Below are 21,443 nucleotides of genomic sequence, written 5' to 3'. Positions count from 1 at the left end.
TTGAATCGAAGTTAATTACGAAGAATATTTGCGAAATTGAAAGATGAAGAAAAATATTTGTCGCAAGTTATATCAGCATGATGGTATTTCATCACTGGAATTTTCTTAAATAGTTTTCACCAGCCCACCTTCTTCTCTTCTTTACAATTTTACGAAAAATTTCCGAAATTATTAGTTGTCCTAGCTTTTGATATAAAGAAAATAGAGTAACAGTTTAAATAATAAAACACTTTAATTTAAAAAAAAAGCATCTAAAGATACATACACACACACATACAAAAGTTATATATTCGAAGAAAATCGGAGGTAAGGAGGAGTTGTAACGTTGATCAATCCTTTAGTCTCACATATCGCAATATTTAAAATGCGCCTAGATAAATTATGATAATGTGACTGAGTTGGGGAACATTTCTACGGTTGCTTTCACATTTTATTGCTAGATTTTAACATCTAGAGTTTTTTTTTTTTTTTTTTTTTTTTTTTTTTTTATCAAACGTGGTCAATGCCTTAAAAATGCCTTAAAAATTATAATTAAAAAAAATTGTTATTAGTACTTTTTTTTCCTAAATTTTCCAGCAAAAAAAATCTAGACATTCCTTTAGCAAAATGTAAGTTGATTTAATTTGAAAGTTGCATGTCATAAACTCGTTTCAATACCTCGCATGTCATACCTCGTTTTCTTTTTCATTTTCTTTCTCTATCTCTCTGTTTCTCTTTCTTTTTTTTTAATTAAAAAATGTTTGCTTTCTAATTCATTTACACTCTGAGAATTTAAATTTACTTCTTGACCTGTCTCAAAGTTTTATACATCTTTTGCAAATTATGAGCTGCGGAATGAGCATTAAACTTCAGATAACGATTTCTACGAACTGACGATCTTAACTTTAACACTGGTAAACTTGAGATAACTCGAAGCCTTATAATCGAATATTCCTTTATGTAAGTTTTCTTTGGGTCCGAAACTCTTGAGAAGGCAGTGGGAATTCACCATAGGGGCTCGAAATATCAATAACGTTTAGGTTTCAACCAGTCCCTTGGGGCTTAGAGGTTGATTATCATGTTTTTGGGGTATACATTTAGCAATTTTCGATTTCTTACATTTTTCACATTTCTATAATCCAAAAAAAATTGAAGTCCTGATAGAGCACGCATAGAGAAATGATAAATCAAGAATCTACTGCTTTTTGAAGGATAGTTAGTTAGATATCCCAGATAAATAAAACAGAGAATATATATATATATATATATATATATATATATTATATATATATATATATATATATATATATGGTCCCTACACAAGTCAACAGTTTGCATTGGATCTCAACCAAATTTGGCAGGGAGGTACTTGGGTACCCGAGAAAGAACGTAGAAGAGTTTTCAAATGCCAAAAGAATACTGAACCGTTCGAATTTCAATTCTAGGACCCCAAAATGACTTGAAATAACTTTCTACATGAAATAATTATCCGATCAGTTTGATTTCAAGGTCATTCGAAAGCCCGCGAAAAATACCACTTTAGGAGATTTTTTTTTTCCGCAGGAATTAAAGCAACTAAGTCCCTAAAAGCACCAGCAGAAAAAGTTAAAAGCATTTTTAAGTAAAGAAAAATCAGTTTTAAATCGGAAATTTATCGTCTGCCGCTAGCTCAGTTTTAATAAGCGTGAATAAGATCATTGAGAAGAAATATCTGTTGCCATTTTTCTCTCGACTGAAAATAAATAAAATTCTTGCTTTTGTTTTGAGAGACTTTTCCTGTAATCGGGGGAATTCAACATTGTTCTTCTTTGGTTTGTTTTTTTGCCGCGATCTCTCTGGATTTCTTTATTTTATTTTATTTATTTATTATTTTTTTTGTTCATGCCTGAGTGTTGAATACGCATCTCTTGAGACAAATTTTATTTTCGAGGTACATCGTGCAAAGACGGGCGACACAGCTAGTTCAATTTTTCAGTCGAACCTGAAGAGTTCTGTTTATGAGCTAAAATATTTTTATTTAATATAATAGCTTTTACGACGGTAAAAAACTTATGTCTTCCTATTTTGCGCAACATTTTTTCTCTCGGAGACGGGGATTTCTTTCTTATGACATCAGTATTGATCAAGATATTTTCAAAGACGAAATTCGTTTATTATGTCCTTTGTTATTTAATTGATAAAGAGTAGTATATATATACAGTAAAACCTGTAAAGTTGACCACCTGTCTAAGTTGACCGCTATTTTCAGGCACAGAATTAGATCTATTTCATGTAATTCAACCTCTATAAGTTGACTACCTGTTTAAGTTGACCGCAAAAGTAGTGCACCGCAAGTGGTCAACTTACACAGGTTTCACTATATATATATATATATATGTGTGTGTGTGTGTGTGTTGTGTGTGTGTGTGTGTGTGTGTGTGTGCGTGTGTGCGTGTAAACTTGAGGGCATGGCTTTACTTTAAACTTCCGAAAAAATTACCCCCCCCCCCCCAAGGATTTTTTCTCGCTACGCCACTGAGTTCGATAGCATAAAAACTATCCATTTTCAACAGAAATACTGGTAATGCATTCTGTTAGGATAATAATTAGTACATTTCAGAAACCTTTTTTTTTTTCTTAATAATGCTTAGCTGTACTAGGAAAGAAAAGAATGAAAAGGGGGGGGGGGGAGAAAAAAAGAAAAAAAAAGATTAATCCCAGTGACAATTTCTTCTTTAAAATGTCTAAAATGCATTGACAAGGTGAGGAAAGTAGACACTGCTCTAACTAAATTAATGAATATGGAGATCATGCATGTTACTGTTTTTCAATGTGATATGCTCTGCCCACAAATTGTAATTAGTATAAATATATTACTTTAAAAAACGTTACATAGAACATCAGGCTATTACATGCCCTGAGGATTTAAATAGAAAAACATGCTTACAAACATGTTTACCCACAGGAGGGGGACTATGGCGCAAGCTGCACCATCAAAATTTTTTAGGTTGGATTTTTTAATGTTTTAAATTTATTTATTGATTTATTTTTAATATTAATTATTTTATTTTATTTATATTTCATTTCATTTATTTATTTAGTTTGTGTGTGTGTGCATGTATGTCATTAAAAGTCAACACTTTTCTAAAAAATAATAATAATTAAAAATAAATATAAAAAGAATTTAAAAAATTAAATAGAGGAAAAAAGAGCGCCAAAAAATGAAAAGGGAAAGATGGTTGAGATTTTTTTTCGGGGGGGAGGGGTGCTATTTGTGCCATTGCCGTTGAAGGGGGATGGGCAGCCCTGAGTCCCTCCCCCTCCCTGTCCATCCTCCCGAAGAGCGAGGGCGCTCCTCCACCTCCCCCCAAATATCACAAATACCTCTACAAGAGCAAGCACCCCCTAGAAAGAGAAAATTACTCCTCAAAACACCCATCCAAAAAACTTCAAAGGCGCAGTCTGCGCTTGACTCTCTGTAAAACGTCGTGAAATTTTTCATCAGTAAAAGGTAGTTATTCTTTCAATCAAGATATCTTAAGCTAGAACACGTACTATTGAACACATTCATCTTCTACTTGTTTCAATAATGTGAAGTATAAAAAATGGCGTAAGAATAAGAACAGGTATCCGAATTAACAGGAATGTAGAGGAATTTTCTTTTTTGCAATTCCTTGGGTCTTAGGCTTAGATCTGTCTGTTCTGTTTTTCACATGAGTTTCTTTTTTTTTTCTGCAATAATTTAAAATTAATGGTGTTTGTGTGTGTGTGTGTGTGAGTGTTTGAAATCTTACTTTATAAGTGCTCTCGTTTTTCTAATGGTTACGCAGTAGTTCACCGCCAGTAGAGTAAAGAAAAAAGGAACGGACATAAACCTCACATTCGCAGCGCCATTCCAGATTTGACTCTAATGTATCCGACCGTGTTAAAATCGGTGTTTTCGATGAAATTTTCGTAAAAAAAAAAAAAAGTATGATTCCACTTTGTAGTCTGATTTATTGACCTTTAAAAACGTTCTCATTTTTTTTTTTTTTAATGTGAATTACAATAGGGGTTTAGCTGTGCTACTAGAGAGTAAGAAAGCCGAACTCCAGACCGGAAGTTGCATTTAATTGCGTTTTCTGAAGAATGGTATTTTTGAAGAAAGCTGTCTGCTGCAATAATGACGTCTCAAAAGTGATTCAAGTATTGATGTGAAAATTTATGAGATAGTTTTTTGTAATATGCTTGCTGTTTTCCTCCAAAAAAAAAAAAAGCTGAGTTTCAGAATTAAGTAGCATTTTTATTTGCATAACTTTAAACAAAAGCCTCTTTTTCTTTTTAAATACCAGAATAGGAACTTTGCTCAACTGTATTTCAAAAATATTTTAAAAAACAAGAAATATTTTACAGCAAAACACACATAAGCGTAATAAGCATGAACTCTTACGAGGATTTATGTGTGATGCGTCATGCACGCGGTTTTGCAATTTTTCTCCAAAATTTTCCTTTATATATATATATATATATATATATATATATAATATATATATATATATATATATATATATATAATATATATATATATATATATATATATATATATATATATATACTTTCAAAGCTGGTTTTTGCATTTTTTCCCTCAGTTTTGTAACATATGCAGTTAAAAAATAACACTTAAAAAATGTTCACGTTATTTAAAAAAAAAAAAAAAAAAAAAAAATCTTAAAACACAGCTTGATACTGGACACTGATTATGCAATGTAAATACATTTTAGCTCTATTTTTTACTTACATCTTTAAAAGAGCACACATTATCGGTGACTCTTAAATATATAGTTTGTACTCAACATTTGAGTTAGCTTAAAATGTAATTTGAACTTTTTGCAAAATAACTTTTGTTCTAAAATTCTTCAGGGATTAAATTCACATTCTGAATGTATTTTAGAGCCGGTGGTGCGTACATAGAATTATTAATTCTATAAATATTTTCTTATAGACCGTTGCAAAATCTAACCCATTACACTAGGTAGTATTTGAACATTACCATTTTAGTGTTCGTTATGAAACCAAGATGGCAGCACGAATCACATTTTTGTCATTTATCCTTTGACGAGAGTTTAACTTATAGTAGCTTTAAAAAAATGATTTCAAGTTGCGTTTTATTTTTTATCGAAACAAGAAGCCTAAGCCATCGCCTAGGGCGGTAGATTTTAGGAGTGGCAAATTTCACGATAGCAAAATATTACATGACATAAAAAGAAAGAAAAACAGAAGTTTGTTAGTATAGCTTTTTTTTTTCTTTACAGCTCAATTTGAGAGTATGCTCGATGATTTAAGAAAAAAATATATTAAGACCAGGGGGTAGCCCTTGTTGACATCGCCTGGTGCGGCAAAACTACTAGAACCGGAGCAAGGAACTATTTTGCCCACTCATATTTTACTTGTTCTTTTATTGTAGAAAAAATATTGCATTTTTCGCCTTGTTTACACGGATACTGGAAAAAAATTATCTTTTACTTGCCATCATCATCATCATGGGCGTATTTAGAAATTTTATTTTGGGAGAGACCACTGCCAAATATTATGCGAATTTTCCAAATTTGTTTACAAATATTTGATCCTTATTCATTATAAGGGCTTCTAAATTTGTTTCGGGAGGGGCCAGGACCCCTTCGGCTCCCTTCATAAATACGCTTTTGAGAACCACAATCGAAAAACAGTTATTACCAGCTGAGAATTCTGACGCCCCGTTTCCCATCAGATGAGAGGCAACTTTGCTCATAGAAAGCGAAGTTGCACTAGGAATTTAACTATACCGAGATCACTCTGGCCAAATAATATTAGCGGGATCTTAAACATACCGCATACAAACTGCCAGTTCGAAACGCATTTCATCTGTAGGTGTGGGGAAGGAAATTCTTCCTTTCGAGAGGTACAAAAATGAAAAATATGAAACAGTTTCTTTACTTTTGATTAGCGAGTTGAGAAGCCGCTTTAGTTAATAATCTGGTTTAAGTTAAACCTTTAAAGATTGAGCTACAAATTCTTGTCACTTACAGTTTAATTCTATCCAGAAAGTAATGAGACTAATTCCATTATATTTAGTTATTAAAATATAAATTTATAAAAAAACCACTTAATATTCTTCAAAATAACCTCTTCCTGCAGTGCCAGATGTAGAGGGGAGTAGAACGGGGATCGGAAAATTCGCGCTATGGCTCTGTTTTTTACTTATTTATTTATCTATTATTTTTTAAAAACTCGATTAAATTGCTTGAAGGAACAAGAACACGACAGTAGTTTCAAGATTTGCTTCAGCAAGGAAAATTCCAGGCTTCTGCAATAATAAACTCATGCCACCCGCTAATTAAGATAATTGAGGGGTCCTAGGTTAAATTCTTATTTAGGGTCCCATGAATTCAAACATCTTTATAATTTTAGCTATAGACTAATGTAATTTCAGCCATTTGGCGGCCACTAAATAGCGGGGGCTCTAGGCCACTGTCTAGTTGGCCTATTCAGTAATCAGGCCCTGATACCAACGACTTAGCGATCCAACACCTAGAATGCTGTTTTCAAAGCGTGTTACGTTTTTCTACGGCACGCAGAGTTTTCCGTCAACTGTTCAAACTTTCAGAAACTGCTGATATGAGTCGAAAACCTTAAAATAAAGTTTGCATTTTTGAAAGGAATGCTTTTAGCTCCGTGGGTATAAGAGATAGTTTCACAAAAATATAAAAATAAATTCTACATAGTTTGTATAGTGCTGTCAAAAAAAAAAAAAAAAAACATACATTTTTTGAACAATTAAAAATTTTACATAACTTTCTCTTGTCATGATTATACTTGGCATGCCCTTTGTGAATTGGCCAAATACCAAATATTCGGCCACAACCGGGCCGATTACTCGGTATTCGGCCAAATCACTAGGGAGCATGCCAAGTAAAATCATAAAAAGAAGTTTGCATGTAAAGGTTTTAATTGCCAACTAAATGTAAAGATTTTTTGAGCAATCACGATTGCTTATTGTTCTCACTTGACAGTTTTGAATTCCTATGATTTTATTTTCCCTCCTCCTACCTCTGGGACACCACCGTCGGCCAGCCGCCTCACGATGCTGCTTCTCTAGAGAATGCCGTCCCCAGGTTGCGTCACTTACTTACTTGCCTACACTTACACATACACCTTCACACACTCATACACCAACACAGACAAACACATACACACATGCATACATACAGACACCTACACATACACAAACACATAACTACTCACACATTCACCCATACCCCCCACACAAACACATAACTACTCACACATGCACCCATACCCCCCCACACACACACACAAACACACATGCCTACACACATACACACATGCCTACACACATACACACATGCCTACACACATACACATACCCCCACCCCCACACGCCTATACACACACACTCGTGATTGTGAAAAACATAATTTGAATTCCAGATGTCAAAGTTCAAATAATTATTATTTTTTTTTTTTTGGCCGGCACTGTTATCCAACCCGAAACATGCAGCCCTTGTCATGAGTTTGAATTTGGACATTTTGAATTCAGATTATATTTTTCGCAAACACGAATTGCGATAGGACCCTACTCGTTGGGTTTCTCGTTTCTACAAGTGGCTTCTATCACGATTATAATTGTGAAAAGCATTTGAATTCAAGATGTCAAAACGCGAATGAATGCCTTGGGGAAGATGCTGAATGTTATTAGCTCGATATCGTTTCGTCTAAAGCGGCTTGTGGTAAAAGTCAAGGGTATAAATGAAGTACACTGTAAAAAAAATCTGTAAAATTTACGGAAAAAAACTGTCAGCCAGGACGCCAGTTTTCTTCCGTTTATTTTTACAGAAATCTTCCGTATTTTTATTATTTATTCAAGCTGATTTATTATTTTATGAAGATTAAAAAATGAAACTATACTTTCATAAATACATTTCAATATTTACTATACTACTACGAAATACATGTATACAAAGGTAAATTTCCGAATATGCCTCTATAACAGATGACAGAAAAACATAATAATAAAATATTGATTAGGATGCAATGAAATGGAAGTTGCAAACGATTTAAGACTTACTCTCGCTTTAAATAAATATAAGATCAAAAATTCGAGCACGAGAACCAAAATCCCAAACACGCAGGCGAAATTTCGAAGATTCGAAGAAAAACAAAGTACGCGGTGAGGCGATGGTAACAATTAAAGCTTATAACCGGTTTACAGATTCAAAAAAAAACAGAGAAATCCTGTATTTTATTACGAACAGTTTTTTTCTGTGAAAAATACGGATAACTTTTTCAAAATTTACAGTTTTTTTTTTACAGTGTAGTATGGAATCCAAATGCGTTCTTTTCAAATATCTCAATTACTGAATTCTGCAAATACTGCCCTTTGTCTTCCCATGGCAGACCAGTAGTTAATAATTTTAATGAAAAAAAATGAAAAGAGAAACAACGGAAACAAAAAGTTGAAAGGAATGTATTGCAAATTTAAACACGATGTATTTTATTTTATTTTATTTATTTGTTTTTTTTTTGGGGGGGGGGGGGCGGGGGGCTTTGCAACTTTTTTTGCCAATTCATTTATTTTCTTTTTACAAGTGTCAGTTGCAAGTGAAGTGTCAACTCAGGGGCGGATCCAGAGACAGAATTCTCGGAGGGGGGCCATTTGGAAAAATATGAAGCTTTGGGAATTTTTCAATATTACATTTACAATTAATTTTTAAGGAATTTTCACTTGGCGACACAAGGTTAACATAAAGGCTGTAACCTTCGCAGTAATTTTCCTCTTTTCTTAACAAACGTGTGCATATATCGTCGCCTCAAAGTGGTATTCCTGTAATCAGTACTGTTTGTTCCGTGGCAACTGTATAGGACTTCTGATTTAAAAGGAAGATAATATGAACCAACCGTAAAGTATAATATCAACTCTGAAGTAAAGGGGACACACGGGGGTCTCTCTCCCGGAAAATTTTGGAATTTGTAGTCTTAAAAACGCATTTTAGACGATCTTTGGTAATGTTAGGGGAGTAGAAATTTGGTGGTGCTCCCCTGTCTATTTTTCGAAATTGTAGCTCTAAGAATGCAGTTTTAGATGATCTTTGATGATGTTTAGGAGAGAGATTTGAGGGCCCATCTAAGGAAAATTTTCTGATTTGTAATCTTAGAAATTCATTTTTACTGTCTTTCGTAACATTAAGGACTCGGGTGCGACTCCATTTCCCCGCCCATTTTTCAAAACTGAAACTTTAAAACCGCAAACATGATCTCCAATAATGTTAAGAAGAGGGAGGTTCGGGGGTTCTCCAGCAGATTTTTTTTGCAATTGCAGAACTAAAAACGCAGTTTAATACGATCTTTTCGTGATGATACGTGGAGGAAAGATTTGAGGGCCCACACTAATAATTTTTTCTAATTTACAATTACAGTCTTAAAGATGCATTCTAATTATCTTTGGTAATGGTAGGGGAGAAGAGGGTTGGAGCACTTGCCCGGAAATTGTTAGAAATTGTATCTTTAAAAAGGCTGTTTTAGACTATTTTTGGTAATGTAAAGGGGAAGAGAGATTAAAAGGCCCATCCCAGGAAATTTTTCTAATTTTATAGAATTTAAAACGCATTTTAGACTATCTTTGGTAAGGTTAGGGTTTGAAGAGTTTCGGAGGTTCACTTAGAACGAAAAAAAATATATTCGATTTTTTTTTCAATTTAAGCTAGGAAAGAGGGTTTTAAAAAACTTCTTGAAACTTCCTCAGTATGGGTTTATGACTCCTCGGCATAGGTTTTATATTAATATCTGACTTCGAGGAATAATAAGGATATTTTAAATATTTAGCTCTAAAACGGGTTTTTTAACTGTTTTTGAAACTTTTTTCAGGGTGACGATGGCCTCCTCTCTCATTGTTTTCCTGATTGTTATACTTTGTATGCATTAAAAGAGACCTTTTTTGCATTTTTGCTCTAAAAAGGGGATTTTAAACTATTCTTAAAATTTTCTCGGAGGGGGCCATGACCCAGGGGCGGCATTTCAGCATTTCGTTTGGGGGGTCGAGTTTCTTGATCATGAATTTCCTCAGTACGGTATAAAATACATATTGGTTAACAAGAACTGATAATTAACTGGTTTTGTTAAGAATAATTACGTTTGTAAAGAACAATTAAAATTTTTGCGACCGAAGCTTTAAATTAATTTTTTGTTATAAGTTATCTTACAAAATATCTCGGTACTAGTTTTATTTTTTAGTAAAGTTTTAATCTGCTACTTTTGGGGTCAGGAAAAACAGAAAATTTTGTAACTATACTTAATCAATATCCAATGACTAAATTTATTGCCAGTATAGCTAAAGAGGAAGGTCTTGTTTTGCCTCATTGCGCTTCGCTCTAACCTCCTGAGACACAAAAGTCCAAAATTGGTTGACGTTCAGTTCTCCTACAACTTTCTGGTTGTGTGCGGAGCTTTTTACACCGATGAAGAGGCTCCATTATTGTAGCCTTGAAATAGCTATATGCTGTATTTTTGTGTAAATTTGTGCTTTATTTACGTTGGTTTTTCAATTTAATCACGAAAGTCATCTTTCAAATGACTGACCTGATTGAAACTGTCAAAAAACAATGGAAGCAAGAAAGTTATGTCAAAAAGCACATTTCCTTTAGATTCCTCTCTTTAAAATAACCAGAAAGCTTTTTAAATGGGTTAGTATTTATTTTGTGTCATTAAAAAGTATAGTCACAATTCACAAAACAATTCCTCTTCCCTCATGCTATTACTTATAAGTGTTGTATTTTCTTTTTCGCCTTCTATAACCGACCTACATAATATTGAACTTAAGACCAATAATAAATATATCTCATTAAATCCTGTCTCAATTTCTTGAGAAACTGAATTGATCAGTTTATTCAAAATATTGATTTAATATTTTGAATAAAAACTTCATCTGGGTTTTGTCACCCTCTTCTACATTGGCATACAGTAAAAACTGTTATGAAAAGTTCTGTCACAAAGTTCCACACCTGGTTCAAGTATGCATTATAGCGAAAATTACTAAGAGTTTCAATTGTCAATCCAAGAATTAAGATTAGCGAATTAAAACTTTTATGATAGTATAAATAAAGTAAACAGAAAATTCAAACAAAGACATACATATTAAAATGATATCAAATTTATCAATGAAAAGGTCGTTTTCAAGTAATTCTTCCAAGGGCTTTTATAACTCTTGAAGACCATCTTGTGTCACTCAGAGATTGTCAAGTAAAGAGCCTCAAGATACATTTGTTGATGCGAAAGTATTTTTTGATGTGGGTTGTTTTTCAAAAATAACATGTCTTTACAAAAAGTTTCCATGAAAGCATATGATACACCGAATTGCTAAAATGTGTATCTCATACAAGATGCACCATCATAACATAAATTACTCAATTTTGAAATATTTAACCCATGTGAAGAGATTACTTCTTTTAGTAACTTCGTTTATGCAAACACTTATCCTCCATCAGTTTTTTCTGTTCTAAAATTCAGGCGAATGATTTTCTAAGTTATCTAAATTGAATTTTCCCATTTTTTATTATTCTTAGTGAAAAATTTGGGGGGTGCAACCGCCCCCTCTCGCACCCCCTATTTGCCGCCCCTGCCATGACCCCCATGACCCCCTCCCTGGATCCGCCAAAGTGAATTTTTGGTTTTACCATTACTATTTGTGGTTTTACCTTTTACAAAGGTGAATTGGTTACACATATACGAACAAACCATAAAGCACTAAAGGAAAGAAAAAATTGCAAATGGCGCTTCTTAAACTGCTTATCAAAAAAAAAAAAAAATGAAATCCGAATGCTGGACTTTGAGGATTTCTATATTTGGCTGTGACTGAATACACATAAACAATAAAAAAACATCACAAACAAAAAGCAATTTTAGAAAAAAATAAAAGGACATACTTATCGAAATTGAGAAGATTTTTCTTTCCAGTCATGGTGAAATCTATCTGACTGATGATAATGGTTTGAACGGAAGCACATTCTACGACAATTGTTACCAAATATTTCTGTATTGGCCATTGTACTTAAGGGAAACAAATAGCTGGATCGTAGTCAGTTTTTCTATTTACACAAGAGCCTTTTCGCTTCCAGGGGCCATTGTTCTAAATTTTGAACAATGAGAGAGGTTTCTACGAAAACATTTCTTAATAGTAATGGATTTCAATCATATATATATATATATATACCGTGGAACCCGCTTAAGAGTCAAAAGAGAGATAATAATGTTAATTTTAGACGAGGGCAATGGGTGTCTGTATGTATGCGTGTGTGTATGTGTTTGTAGGTGTATGTGTGTATATGTGTTTGTGTGTGTGCAGTTGTGTATGTATGCACATGTGTGTAGGACATGGATGCAACCTGGAGACGGCTTTCGCTAGAGGTGCAGCATCGTGAGGAGCCCGTCGACGGTGATGGTGCGGAGGGTGGCGGTGGTAAAAATCAAAGGAACGTCAAAAATAGTCAAGTGAGAACAATAAGCAATTGTGATTGCTTTAAAAAAAAAAAAATAGCGGACAAACCGAATACCGATGAGTAAATTATAAACCAATAATGAAACAATAAGAGTGCAGCAAGAGCTTTCTCACAGGTACGCAACAAGCGTAAGAAGGAATTTGATTTTAGGAAGATTTAGTCACAAAGCTTAAACAAAAATTGCTTTTAAGAAGTTTTCCTGGGGATCTACAGAGAGGGGGAGGGGGGTGGGATTGTTTTCAAGTGAGATAGCTTCTTGAACCGTGAATTTGGGGTTCGTGGTATTTCATTTTCAATAATGTCTTACTTTGAGGGAAGGAAGGGAGGGAGGGTTTTCCTGAAATTGTTACAGTTTATTGCTTATTATATTTTTAAAACGAATAATGTTTATGAAAGTATTGTGACGTGTGACAAAGGAAGGGAGGGATATAACGTGAAGTGTGACACTTTACCAAAAAGGGGGGCGGGGGTGTCATACATATAAAGAAAGGTCTTTAGAACGTCATATAGGACGTGTATGACGAATAAATTTAAGTAAATTTCATTGATTATTCGAAGCGAATAACTTGTGAATCATATTTTTTACATGTATTGAGAAATCAGAATCTTAATACAAGCAAAAAAAAAACGAGCTGATGGAAAAGGAAGCATCACATGACTTCCTTTTACTCCAATTTAATGTCATTTCCCCATTATTGGCAATTTTAATGTGATTCAATTGTTTACTCTCTAACCGCCTAATTAACCATTAACCTGGGTCCACCTTAACCTCGCGGTTAAACGCGAAACCAGTCCTTAACCCGGAGTTACCGCCGATTTCGTATTCACCGTCAACTTCAACTACGCGTCGACAGGTTTCCAAAACCATGCGTGGTTGAAAAACCTAACCAAGCTCCGGAGCAAGGTTAAAGGCTTGGTTTGCCTTCTGAGCATGCGCATTACAAGTAAACATTAGAAGCAATGGCGGTTCGAGGCGATCTTCGCTTGAAGGTAAGATATTTTTATTTCCTATAAATGAAAGTTTTTATTTATGTTATTGCTGTCCAGTAATGTATATGTCAATAGTATTCGTTCATAAATTTCCACTCTGGATTTGATCGGTCGTTTCTTGCAAGTTAAAAGATGCAACTTCATCACTTTCCATTCCTATTCCATAGTTTATTCAAACTATTTCAGCTTTACGAGTAATGATATATTAGTGGACTGAAAAATAGTAATTCCAGAGTTGGTATGACAAAAAATCTCAGTATTAATAATTGCGCATTTGATGATTGAGTTGAAAGTAGTGTTACATACAATATTCTACCAAGTATAATTTGTATGTACTCGGTAGGTTAATTTCTGGTACTCGGTCAAATTTTAACTATGTTCTCTGCTTATACCGAGTAGTTTTGAAACACTTCACCGATAAAAAATATTTTAAATTAATTTAAAATTTCAGTTTGCAATCATTTACTACGACTTGACTCTTAAAGTATGACTGTGTATTGTATATGAAAATTAAGAAAAACTTAACATGTAAAGCAAAGTAAAATTTTAATATGCATGTGTCATTTTCACCATTCTTTTTTAAACGTGGGGAAGTTAAAAAATATGGAACTTAAGTGTTTTTTTTATTGTTATTATTTTTAACAAATATACTTTTTATATGTGTAAATTTCTAATATTTAAAAGAGCTACTAATAAATTCTAAAATTAGTTGAAATTTCATCTCATTTAATTCAATTTTTTTTGCCTATATTTTAAAATATAATTGTAATTTTTTTCTTAAAATCTGTGAGGAGTGCTTAGTTAAATTTCAAATTCTAAAATATCATTATGTGTTCAAAATTGATTTTAATGTTCCAGGGGTCATTTCATGACATTTATATCAAGTCCATAACAAGGCCTTTTTTTGCCATAACTTTTTAATTTACTGTTTGATTTGCAAGTTATTTTAATTTAAGTTGATGTATTAGTAGGAAAATCTCAAAATAAAATAATATGCTAATCAAACAATAAATTAAAAAGTTATGGCAAAAAAAGGTCATGTTACGGATTCTGCATAAATGTCAAAAATACTGTGAAATGACCCTCTAATAAGTGTAACATGCTTCACATTTATGTCAATGGTTTTTTTTATTTATTTATTTATTTATTTTTTAAATTTAAAGATACTTTGTATTTGACCAAGTACGTGCTCACCTTGAGTGCTGCTTGGTACCACACTCGTTGAATGTAAAGATTTTGAGAAAGCCCTTAATTTCTACATTGTATGAATGTCAGTGTAATGCTATGCTATAATCTCTCTATGGCCCCTGCCGCATCGTGGACATCCGAAGAGATAACAATCATCTTTTGCCCTCCCCCCTCACACAAAGAATAGTACAGTTCTGAACATTTTTTTTAAATTAAATATTGCCTAATTGAAAATGTATTCTGAAATCATCAGATCATATTTGACATAAAAGACACATATTAAATCAGGCCCAGATCTATGTGGCTGCAAACTTTACAGTGGGGGGGGGGGGGGTCCTTAAGGAGCCCGACGGCCCACAAAAATTGAAAAAAATCTAGCTCACTCAGACGACGACTGACTCACTTATTGACGTTGCAAATGCACACTGCTCGCTTCTGGGGGAGGGACCCTACAGGTTTTGTTGCAGGGGGTCAAAAATTTGTCGATTCAAGCCTGAATTAACCGTTTTAACCGCCGAACTATTGACGGAAGATCAAATTTGAGTAACTTTTTGAAATTATGTCTATTTATGTCTAGTAAATACAGAAATAAAATAAAATTTCCAGAAAAATTTTTTTTACTATGTTTTTCAGTGTGTTCCATTTTTGGAACATTGGCGCTTTGCATGAAGTTTTTTTTTTTTTCAGGGATTTTTTTTAAACTAAGAGGTTTTGAATGCGGTTTTTGTCTTAGCATACTTTATTACGGAAAAAATAATATTTTTAATTGCATTTATGTACATACCAGAATTCAGAAAATCCAATACAGAAATATCTAATGCCCATGATATGAAAGGAAGCATTGTTGGTGAAGTCGTTTGTCGCAATGGAAACATTTCTTAGTAGTATTTTTTTTGCACACCGCACAACGTCCTTGGGATGCATATACAATATAATGTCCGTCAGACATTCTTGATTGTTTATGTAAATGACAACGAGGCCCTGGATGACTTTCCACTCGTACTTTTCTTCTTAGGAGGTGAGTTGTTATTTCGCTTCGGAACTCTAAATGCTTCATCTTGACTTCGTGTAACTCACAATGAAGTAACCAACTAGCTACAACTGAAATATTCAGAGCATTACTAAAAAGATTCCACCACCATTTTTTACTTCTCAAATGAGGTCTGTAGCTCCCTAAAAGTTTATCCAAGACGTCCACACCCCCCATTCCTTCATTGTTTCTCTTGATAAGATGAGGTTGTGGCACATCTATCTTGCATTTCTGCGCATTTGAGTAACGTTTTACAGATGCAAGTGGCTCATGTGTATAACAATTAGATGCTACTGTAACCACTGCATTATCATTCCAGCTGCACATGTACACTGATCCATCAGATAGATAGTCAAAATTTCCACGATCTTCTTTAGAAAGAGCTTTTTTGGATTTCAGTGGACAATGGCCAGTTCGGTTTTCACGAATTGTTCCTGTTGCTCGTACACCTTTTTTTGATAGCTGAGAAATTAAGTCATATGATGTAAAAAAGTTATCAAAGTATACTTCATGCTTAGACGCGTCAGTCAAAACTGATAATAGATCATTTACAACTCTGGATCCTAATTGCACATCAGGGGATCCTTCTTTTTTGCCTGAATAAATCTCCATGGAATATGGGTATCCACTTGAAGAGCACAGCATCCAAATTTTGAAGCCGAATCTTATTGGTTTTCCTCTAATAAACATTTTACATGAATGCCGACCGTAGTAGGGAACCATAGATTCATCTATGCTCAATTTTTCATGAAATACACCAAATTGTTGAAGGTTTTTACACAATTCTTCGTAAATAGGGTATACTTTTCCAAGTTTGTCATTTTGTTTTAATTCATGGTTGTCCATCAAATGAAAGTTGTTTTTTATTTTTCGAAAACGATTTCGAGGCATAATTGTTGGTACAATTGGCACAGATGTATCTTCTGCACTGCTCCAATAGATATCTTCAGAAGGAACGAAATGGTACGCACTCAATAGCAGCAAACCAAAAAATTGTAGGATTTCATCTCTGTCAACATCTATTGATTCTCCTTTTTGCAATGCATACAAGTTTGTCATATTTGCTAAGTGTTCAACATACTGCAAAGGTAAAAATTTTAAAAAATAAAATCAATTGGAGATAAATCCACCATATTCGGAAATGCGTGTCGAAGTGGTTCAATACTTTCTGACGAAATCAGTTTCTGAAAATTAGCTTTCTTCTCCCAAGTTAAATCCATTTTCATTCTTTTTCTACTTTTATTTCCTGATAATTCCAACTTTTTCTTTTTTTCCGTTTTCATTCGCTTTTTACTTTTATTATCTAATGATTTCAGACTTTGTTCTTCCTCTGATTTTTTTGTTAAATTTTCATGAGAGTTGGCGAAAAAAATGTCCACCTGTCCACATACATCAATTGGTGTAATAGGTTGTAACTCGTCTTCTAGAATGTCTTCTTCCTCAGTGATATTGCCTGGTTCATCAGGGGGGGTAATTAGCATATATCTACATCTGACAAATCCGAATCTGACAATGTCTCTAAATAAGCCACAGCTTGTTCTACAGTAAGAAATCTTGTAGACATTTTTTAACAGTTATGAACAGTTGGTATACGTCAAACAGAATTTTGTTTCGCTCGAAAAAAAAGCTAGCGAATTATTGAACTGCATTTAAAATATGAAGAATAAAACGCTCACTAATATTAGTTTTTTTATTATCACGTGACAAGGCAGCTGTCCGAGCAGGTGTGGATGAGGAGCCATATAGTCCGTAAAACAGTAGACTGTTTTTATTTTCTTTGCTAACGAAACTTCATATCCTGTCAAAACATAATCTTACTTGGTTTTGCCAACACCTACATCAGAGTACATTCAAAATGAGAAGAAAAAAGAAACATATATTACGAAAAATGAAATTTCCCCTTTGAAGTCGAACTATTTACTTCTTGGAAATTTGACTCCCTAAAAGCGCCAATGTTCCAAAATTGGAACATGCTATTTTGAAGGGGTACATCTTTTGGAAATATCATTGTACAATTCTACAAGCATTTTAAAATCATACATTGAAGTATTTTTCACAACTATGATAAATATCATCACATTTTCTGAAAAAGCCAATTTTTGGTAAATTTTATAAGAAAAAGTTGCAAAAAGCTAAAAAAACACCCATCTTTGAAAAATCGCAATAAATAATTGAAAATATATAAACAATTAATTAGGAAATCAAAAATTACTTTGAAATAAGATTAAACTGTGTTAAAAAAAACTTTTTTATTTTAACGTTATTTCTTGGGAAAATTTTCAGTTAAATATGATGTTCCATTTTTGGAACATTGGCGGGTAAACGGTTAAGAGTTGATTTAACATTATGCGGATAAGCCGAAAATTACGTTCCGTGGGAAACTGGCCGCTAAACAAAAGTGGCTGCTTCAAGAGGTTTCACTGTACTTGTACTGGTTGTGTCTCCAAATTTTTAATTTTGTCACTTACATCCCTTTGCTTCTCATTGCCCCATTTGTAAGTAGCATCAATAATCAGTTTTACTAAAAACATTTTACAACTTCAATACAAGTTAATTGATTAAAGAAGTTGGATTAATACATAAAATATTTTACCTGTCCATCTACCAATGCAGTTAAAGGTAAATAATCAAAGAGATCTGTGAAATATTTCCATACATTAGCATTTCCATATTTACGCAGACATTCATCATAAAACCCATAGACTTGGGTAATTTGCCTACTCTCATGATTTCCACGTAGAATTGTGATCCTTTCTCTATAGCGTACCTAAATGAACATAAGACAACAATAAGATATCAGCAATAAAAATTTCAAAAAAAAGTACTTAAATGATAATTACAAGAATAAATGCTATACTACAAGAACAGATTTACCATATTTCTAAAAACCAGAACAGCATTTCCTGAAAAATATTTGCTTCTTAATCAAATTAGAAGTATGCTCGTCCCTATACTTTGAACAGAAAAGTGTATTAAGTGATTCTTATTAAGGATGTACTAATTAATCAGCAGTAATCGGGCACTTTGCCGATTATCTATAATTGGCTCGTTTTCACTGATTACTTGGCATAAATTCATACTTGAATTTAAATTATAAGTCTGCCAAAAGCAAGAAACTATGATCAATGCTCAAACTAAAAATAGTTTCAAACTCTAGCGGTTGTGCCCCATTTCATTCAAAACCTACTGGGGTTTGTTATTTAAATCAGGACAGCTTGATTTAAATCAAGTGATTTTTTTAACAAAATCATTCATTAAAATCAATTGATTTTATTTTTATAAATTAAATTTTGCATTTTTAGAATGTGTTGCTCTAAATTTAACTACACTGCATTATATAACCTTGAACTGGCAAAAACTACAACATCCCTCTTTGTGTGTGCAACAAATTTTCAGATTCTTACAATATTGCTTTTACTCTAAAATTAGTTCAGAACAAAATAAAAATTTTCAGTTTTTCCTATACAACATGACTAATATGAAGAAAATATTATTTGACACTAAAAACGTACACAACGATGGAAACCTTATTTTTAATCAAAGCATATAACAAAATGACATTGTCTTTAAATATTATAATGTATATTATAAATCTTTAAAAATAATTGAATATTCAGAGGACTTATCTCATAAGCTGAATGGATTCATTAGTTCAGATTGCTTTATTATCTAGTTTCAACAATTGCCTTCTACACCCAATTGAATCCATTTCAAAACTTATATCCATTTTAAACTGATAAACATAGAAACTGCAAAATTTAAAAAAAAAATTTATTCTAAAAAGTATGAAAATTATAATTCTAAGAAATAGTGGTACAGTGCCTGCCAGGGTTGGCAAGGTTTAATGGCAAGGACACTACGGTAAAAACTCGGGTTTTTACCGCCCTGTCCAAAACTGTCCGAAAGTGTCCAAAACTATATTTTTAGAAAAATTGTATTCTGTGAGAAAACATCAAAAACAGAATAAAATGTATCAAAGTAATGCTTTATATTGAACATTTATTCAATGGAGAACATTCAACTTTTTTATGCAGCTGATTTTAATCTTGTCACATATAAGTTGAATTCTTGATTAAAATTACAATTTGTATGCATTAGTTTAGTATTATTATTTTTTTTTAATTTTTATTTATTTATTTATTTATTTTTTGATAATAGTAACCAAATTTCCCTATGTTTATGAATGTGTGCAAATGAAAGCAGGGTTGGCAAGGTTTTTTACCATTCTGTTCAAAACCCTCGAGTCCAAAAGTGTCCAGAACTATTTTTTGAGAAATTATATTTTGTAGAAAACAATCAAAAACAGAACAAAATGTGTAAAAATTATTTTTTTGACTATTTAATATTTATTCAATGTGAACATTCAAGTATAATTATATATGTAACTTATTTACGCAGCAGATTTTAATCTAGTTACGTAGAAATTAAATTCTTCATCAAAAATTTCATTTTGTATGCAGAAGTGTTCAAAATATAGAGCAATAATTGACTTAAATGCAATAAATTACAATTGTTTGTAGTTACAGAATGTACTATATTAAAAATATGAACTAAAAAAAGAATAGCACAAGTTTTATAATATAAGTGTTAAATCGGCGATTTCTTGTTCTGCAATCTATGATTTAAAAAACAATTTTTGTTAAAACATCATGTAAAATTTGTTTTCAAAAAACCATTTAAAAAATAAAGCTTTTTTTTTTTGGGCACCTAAATATTGCACATTTAATAACATTCCTTTGAGTTATAAATGGAACTGAAATTAGTTGTCTTGGTAGTGTTTTGAATTTTCTTTCATAACTCTACCAACTGTTACATATAAGGAAGTTTTTAGTAATAGTTATTGCCAATTTTTAAATAAAATATTTTTTTAGTGACAAATATTGGAGAAAAATATTATCCAATACTTGTTAATTAAGCCTCAATAATGTCAGTATTTATGCATTACAAGCATTGCAGTAAATACGAATTGATTAGGTTACACCCCTTTAGCTTTAGCATAGTTTTGGACACTTTTGGACAGTTTTAGAAGGTAAAAACCTGTCCTGTCTTAAACCAGTTTTGGACAGTCCAAAACATAACTCTGCCGCTTAATAAAATCACCTTCGTTTTGAATACATTTGATTTTATAAAATGGTATACCAACACTTACATAAAAAATGAAAGGTTTTGAAGTTTAAATACTCTAAAAATGAAATTAAATTTTCATTTGTTATTAGTTGCAGTGTTTTAAAATACAATTGACATTATTCTTTTCATTTGGTACTGTCAATTCTAGAGACGTAGCGAGTAGCACTTTGGCTGAAACGCCGAGTACTCGGCCTTTCACTACTCGGCCGAGTACCGAGTACTCGGCCTTTGAGTACTCGGCCAAGTTACCAAGTACCAATTATGTTTTAAGAAGAACCATCGACACACATATGATGAATTTTGAACTTATTGGAATAGTAGTATATACCTCCTTGTCCATATAATAGTTTTTAAAACTAAATTCCTGCTGAAATTTAATTATGCATTATATAAACAATTTTGTTTGTGCTTAAAATTTTACAAAAAAAATTATTTTTAAAATTAAAAATAAATAAAAGGTATGATTTATCAAGTTGGAATTAAAACAAATTACAGTAAAATCCCTCTAATGCAGACACTAACAGGACAACTCTTTTTGTCCGCAATAGAGAGGTGTCGTCCGCATAAGAGGGGTGTCTGCCTTTGAGTGGTGTACGTTACGAGGGTTTTCACTGTATATACCAA

At 32.7% G+C, this 21,443-nt stretch overlaps 1 protein-coding gene across 1 annotated transcript in view; it reads right to left on the bottom strand.

Annotated features, from left to right (window-relative positions):
- The window catches only part of LOC129216701 (serine/threonine-protein phosphatase PP2A-like), a 48,397-nt gene that overhangs the window by 11,753 nt on the left and 15,201 nt on the right, over positions 1-21,443 (bottom strand). Inside the window, exon 3 of the mRNA XM_054850918.1 lies at positions 18,286-18,459. Coding sequence (XP_054706893.1) covers positions 18,286-18,459 — 174 coding nt within the window. The remainder of the gene's footprint in view (positions 1-18,285; positions 18,460-21,443) is intronic.

The sequence above is a fragment of the Uloborus diversus genome, chromosome 2 (genome assembly GCF_026930045.1).
Source record: "Uloborus diversus isolate 005 chromosome 2, Udiv.v.3.1, whole genome shotgun sequence".
Taxonomy (NCBI): Eukaryota; Metazoa; Arthropoda; class Arachnida; order Araneae; family Uloboridae; genus Uloborus; species Uloborus diversus.
This window is presented reverse-complemented; position numbering and strand designations above follow the sequence as displayed.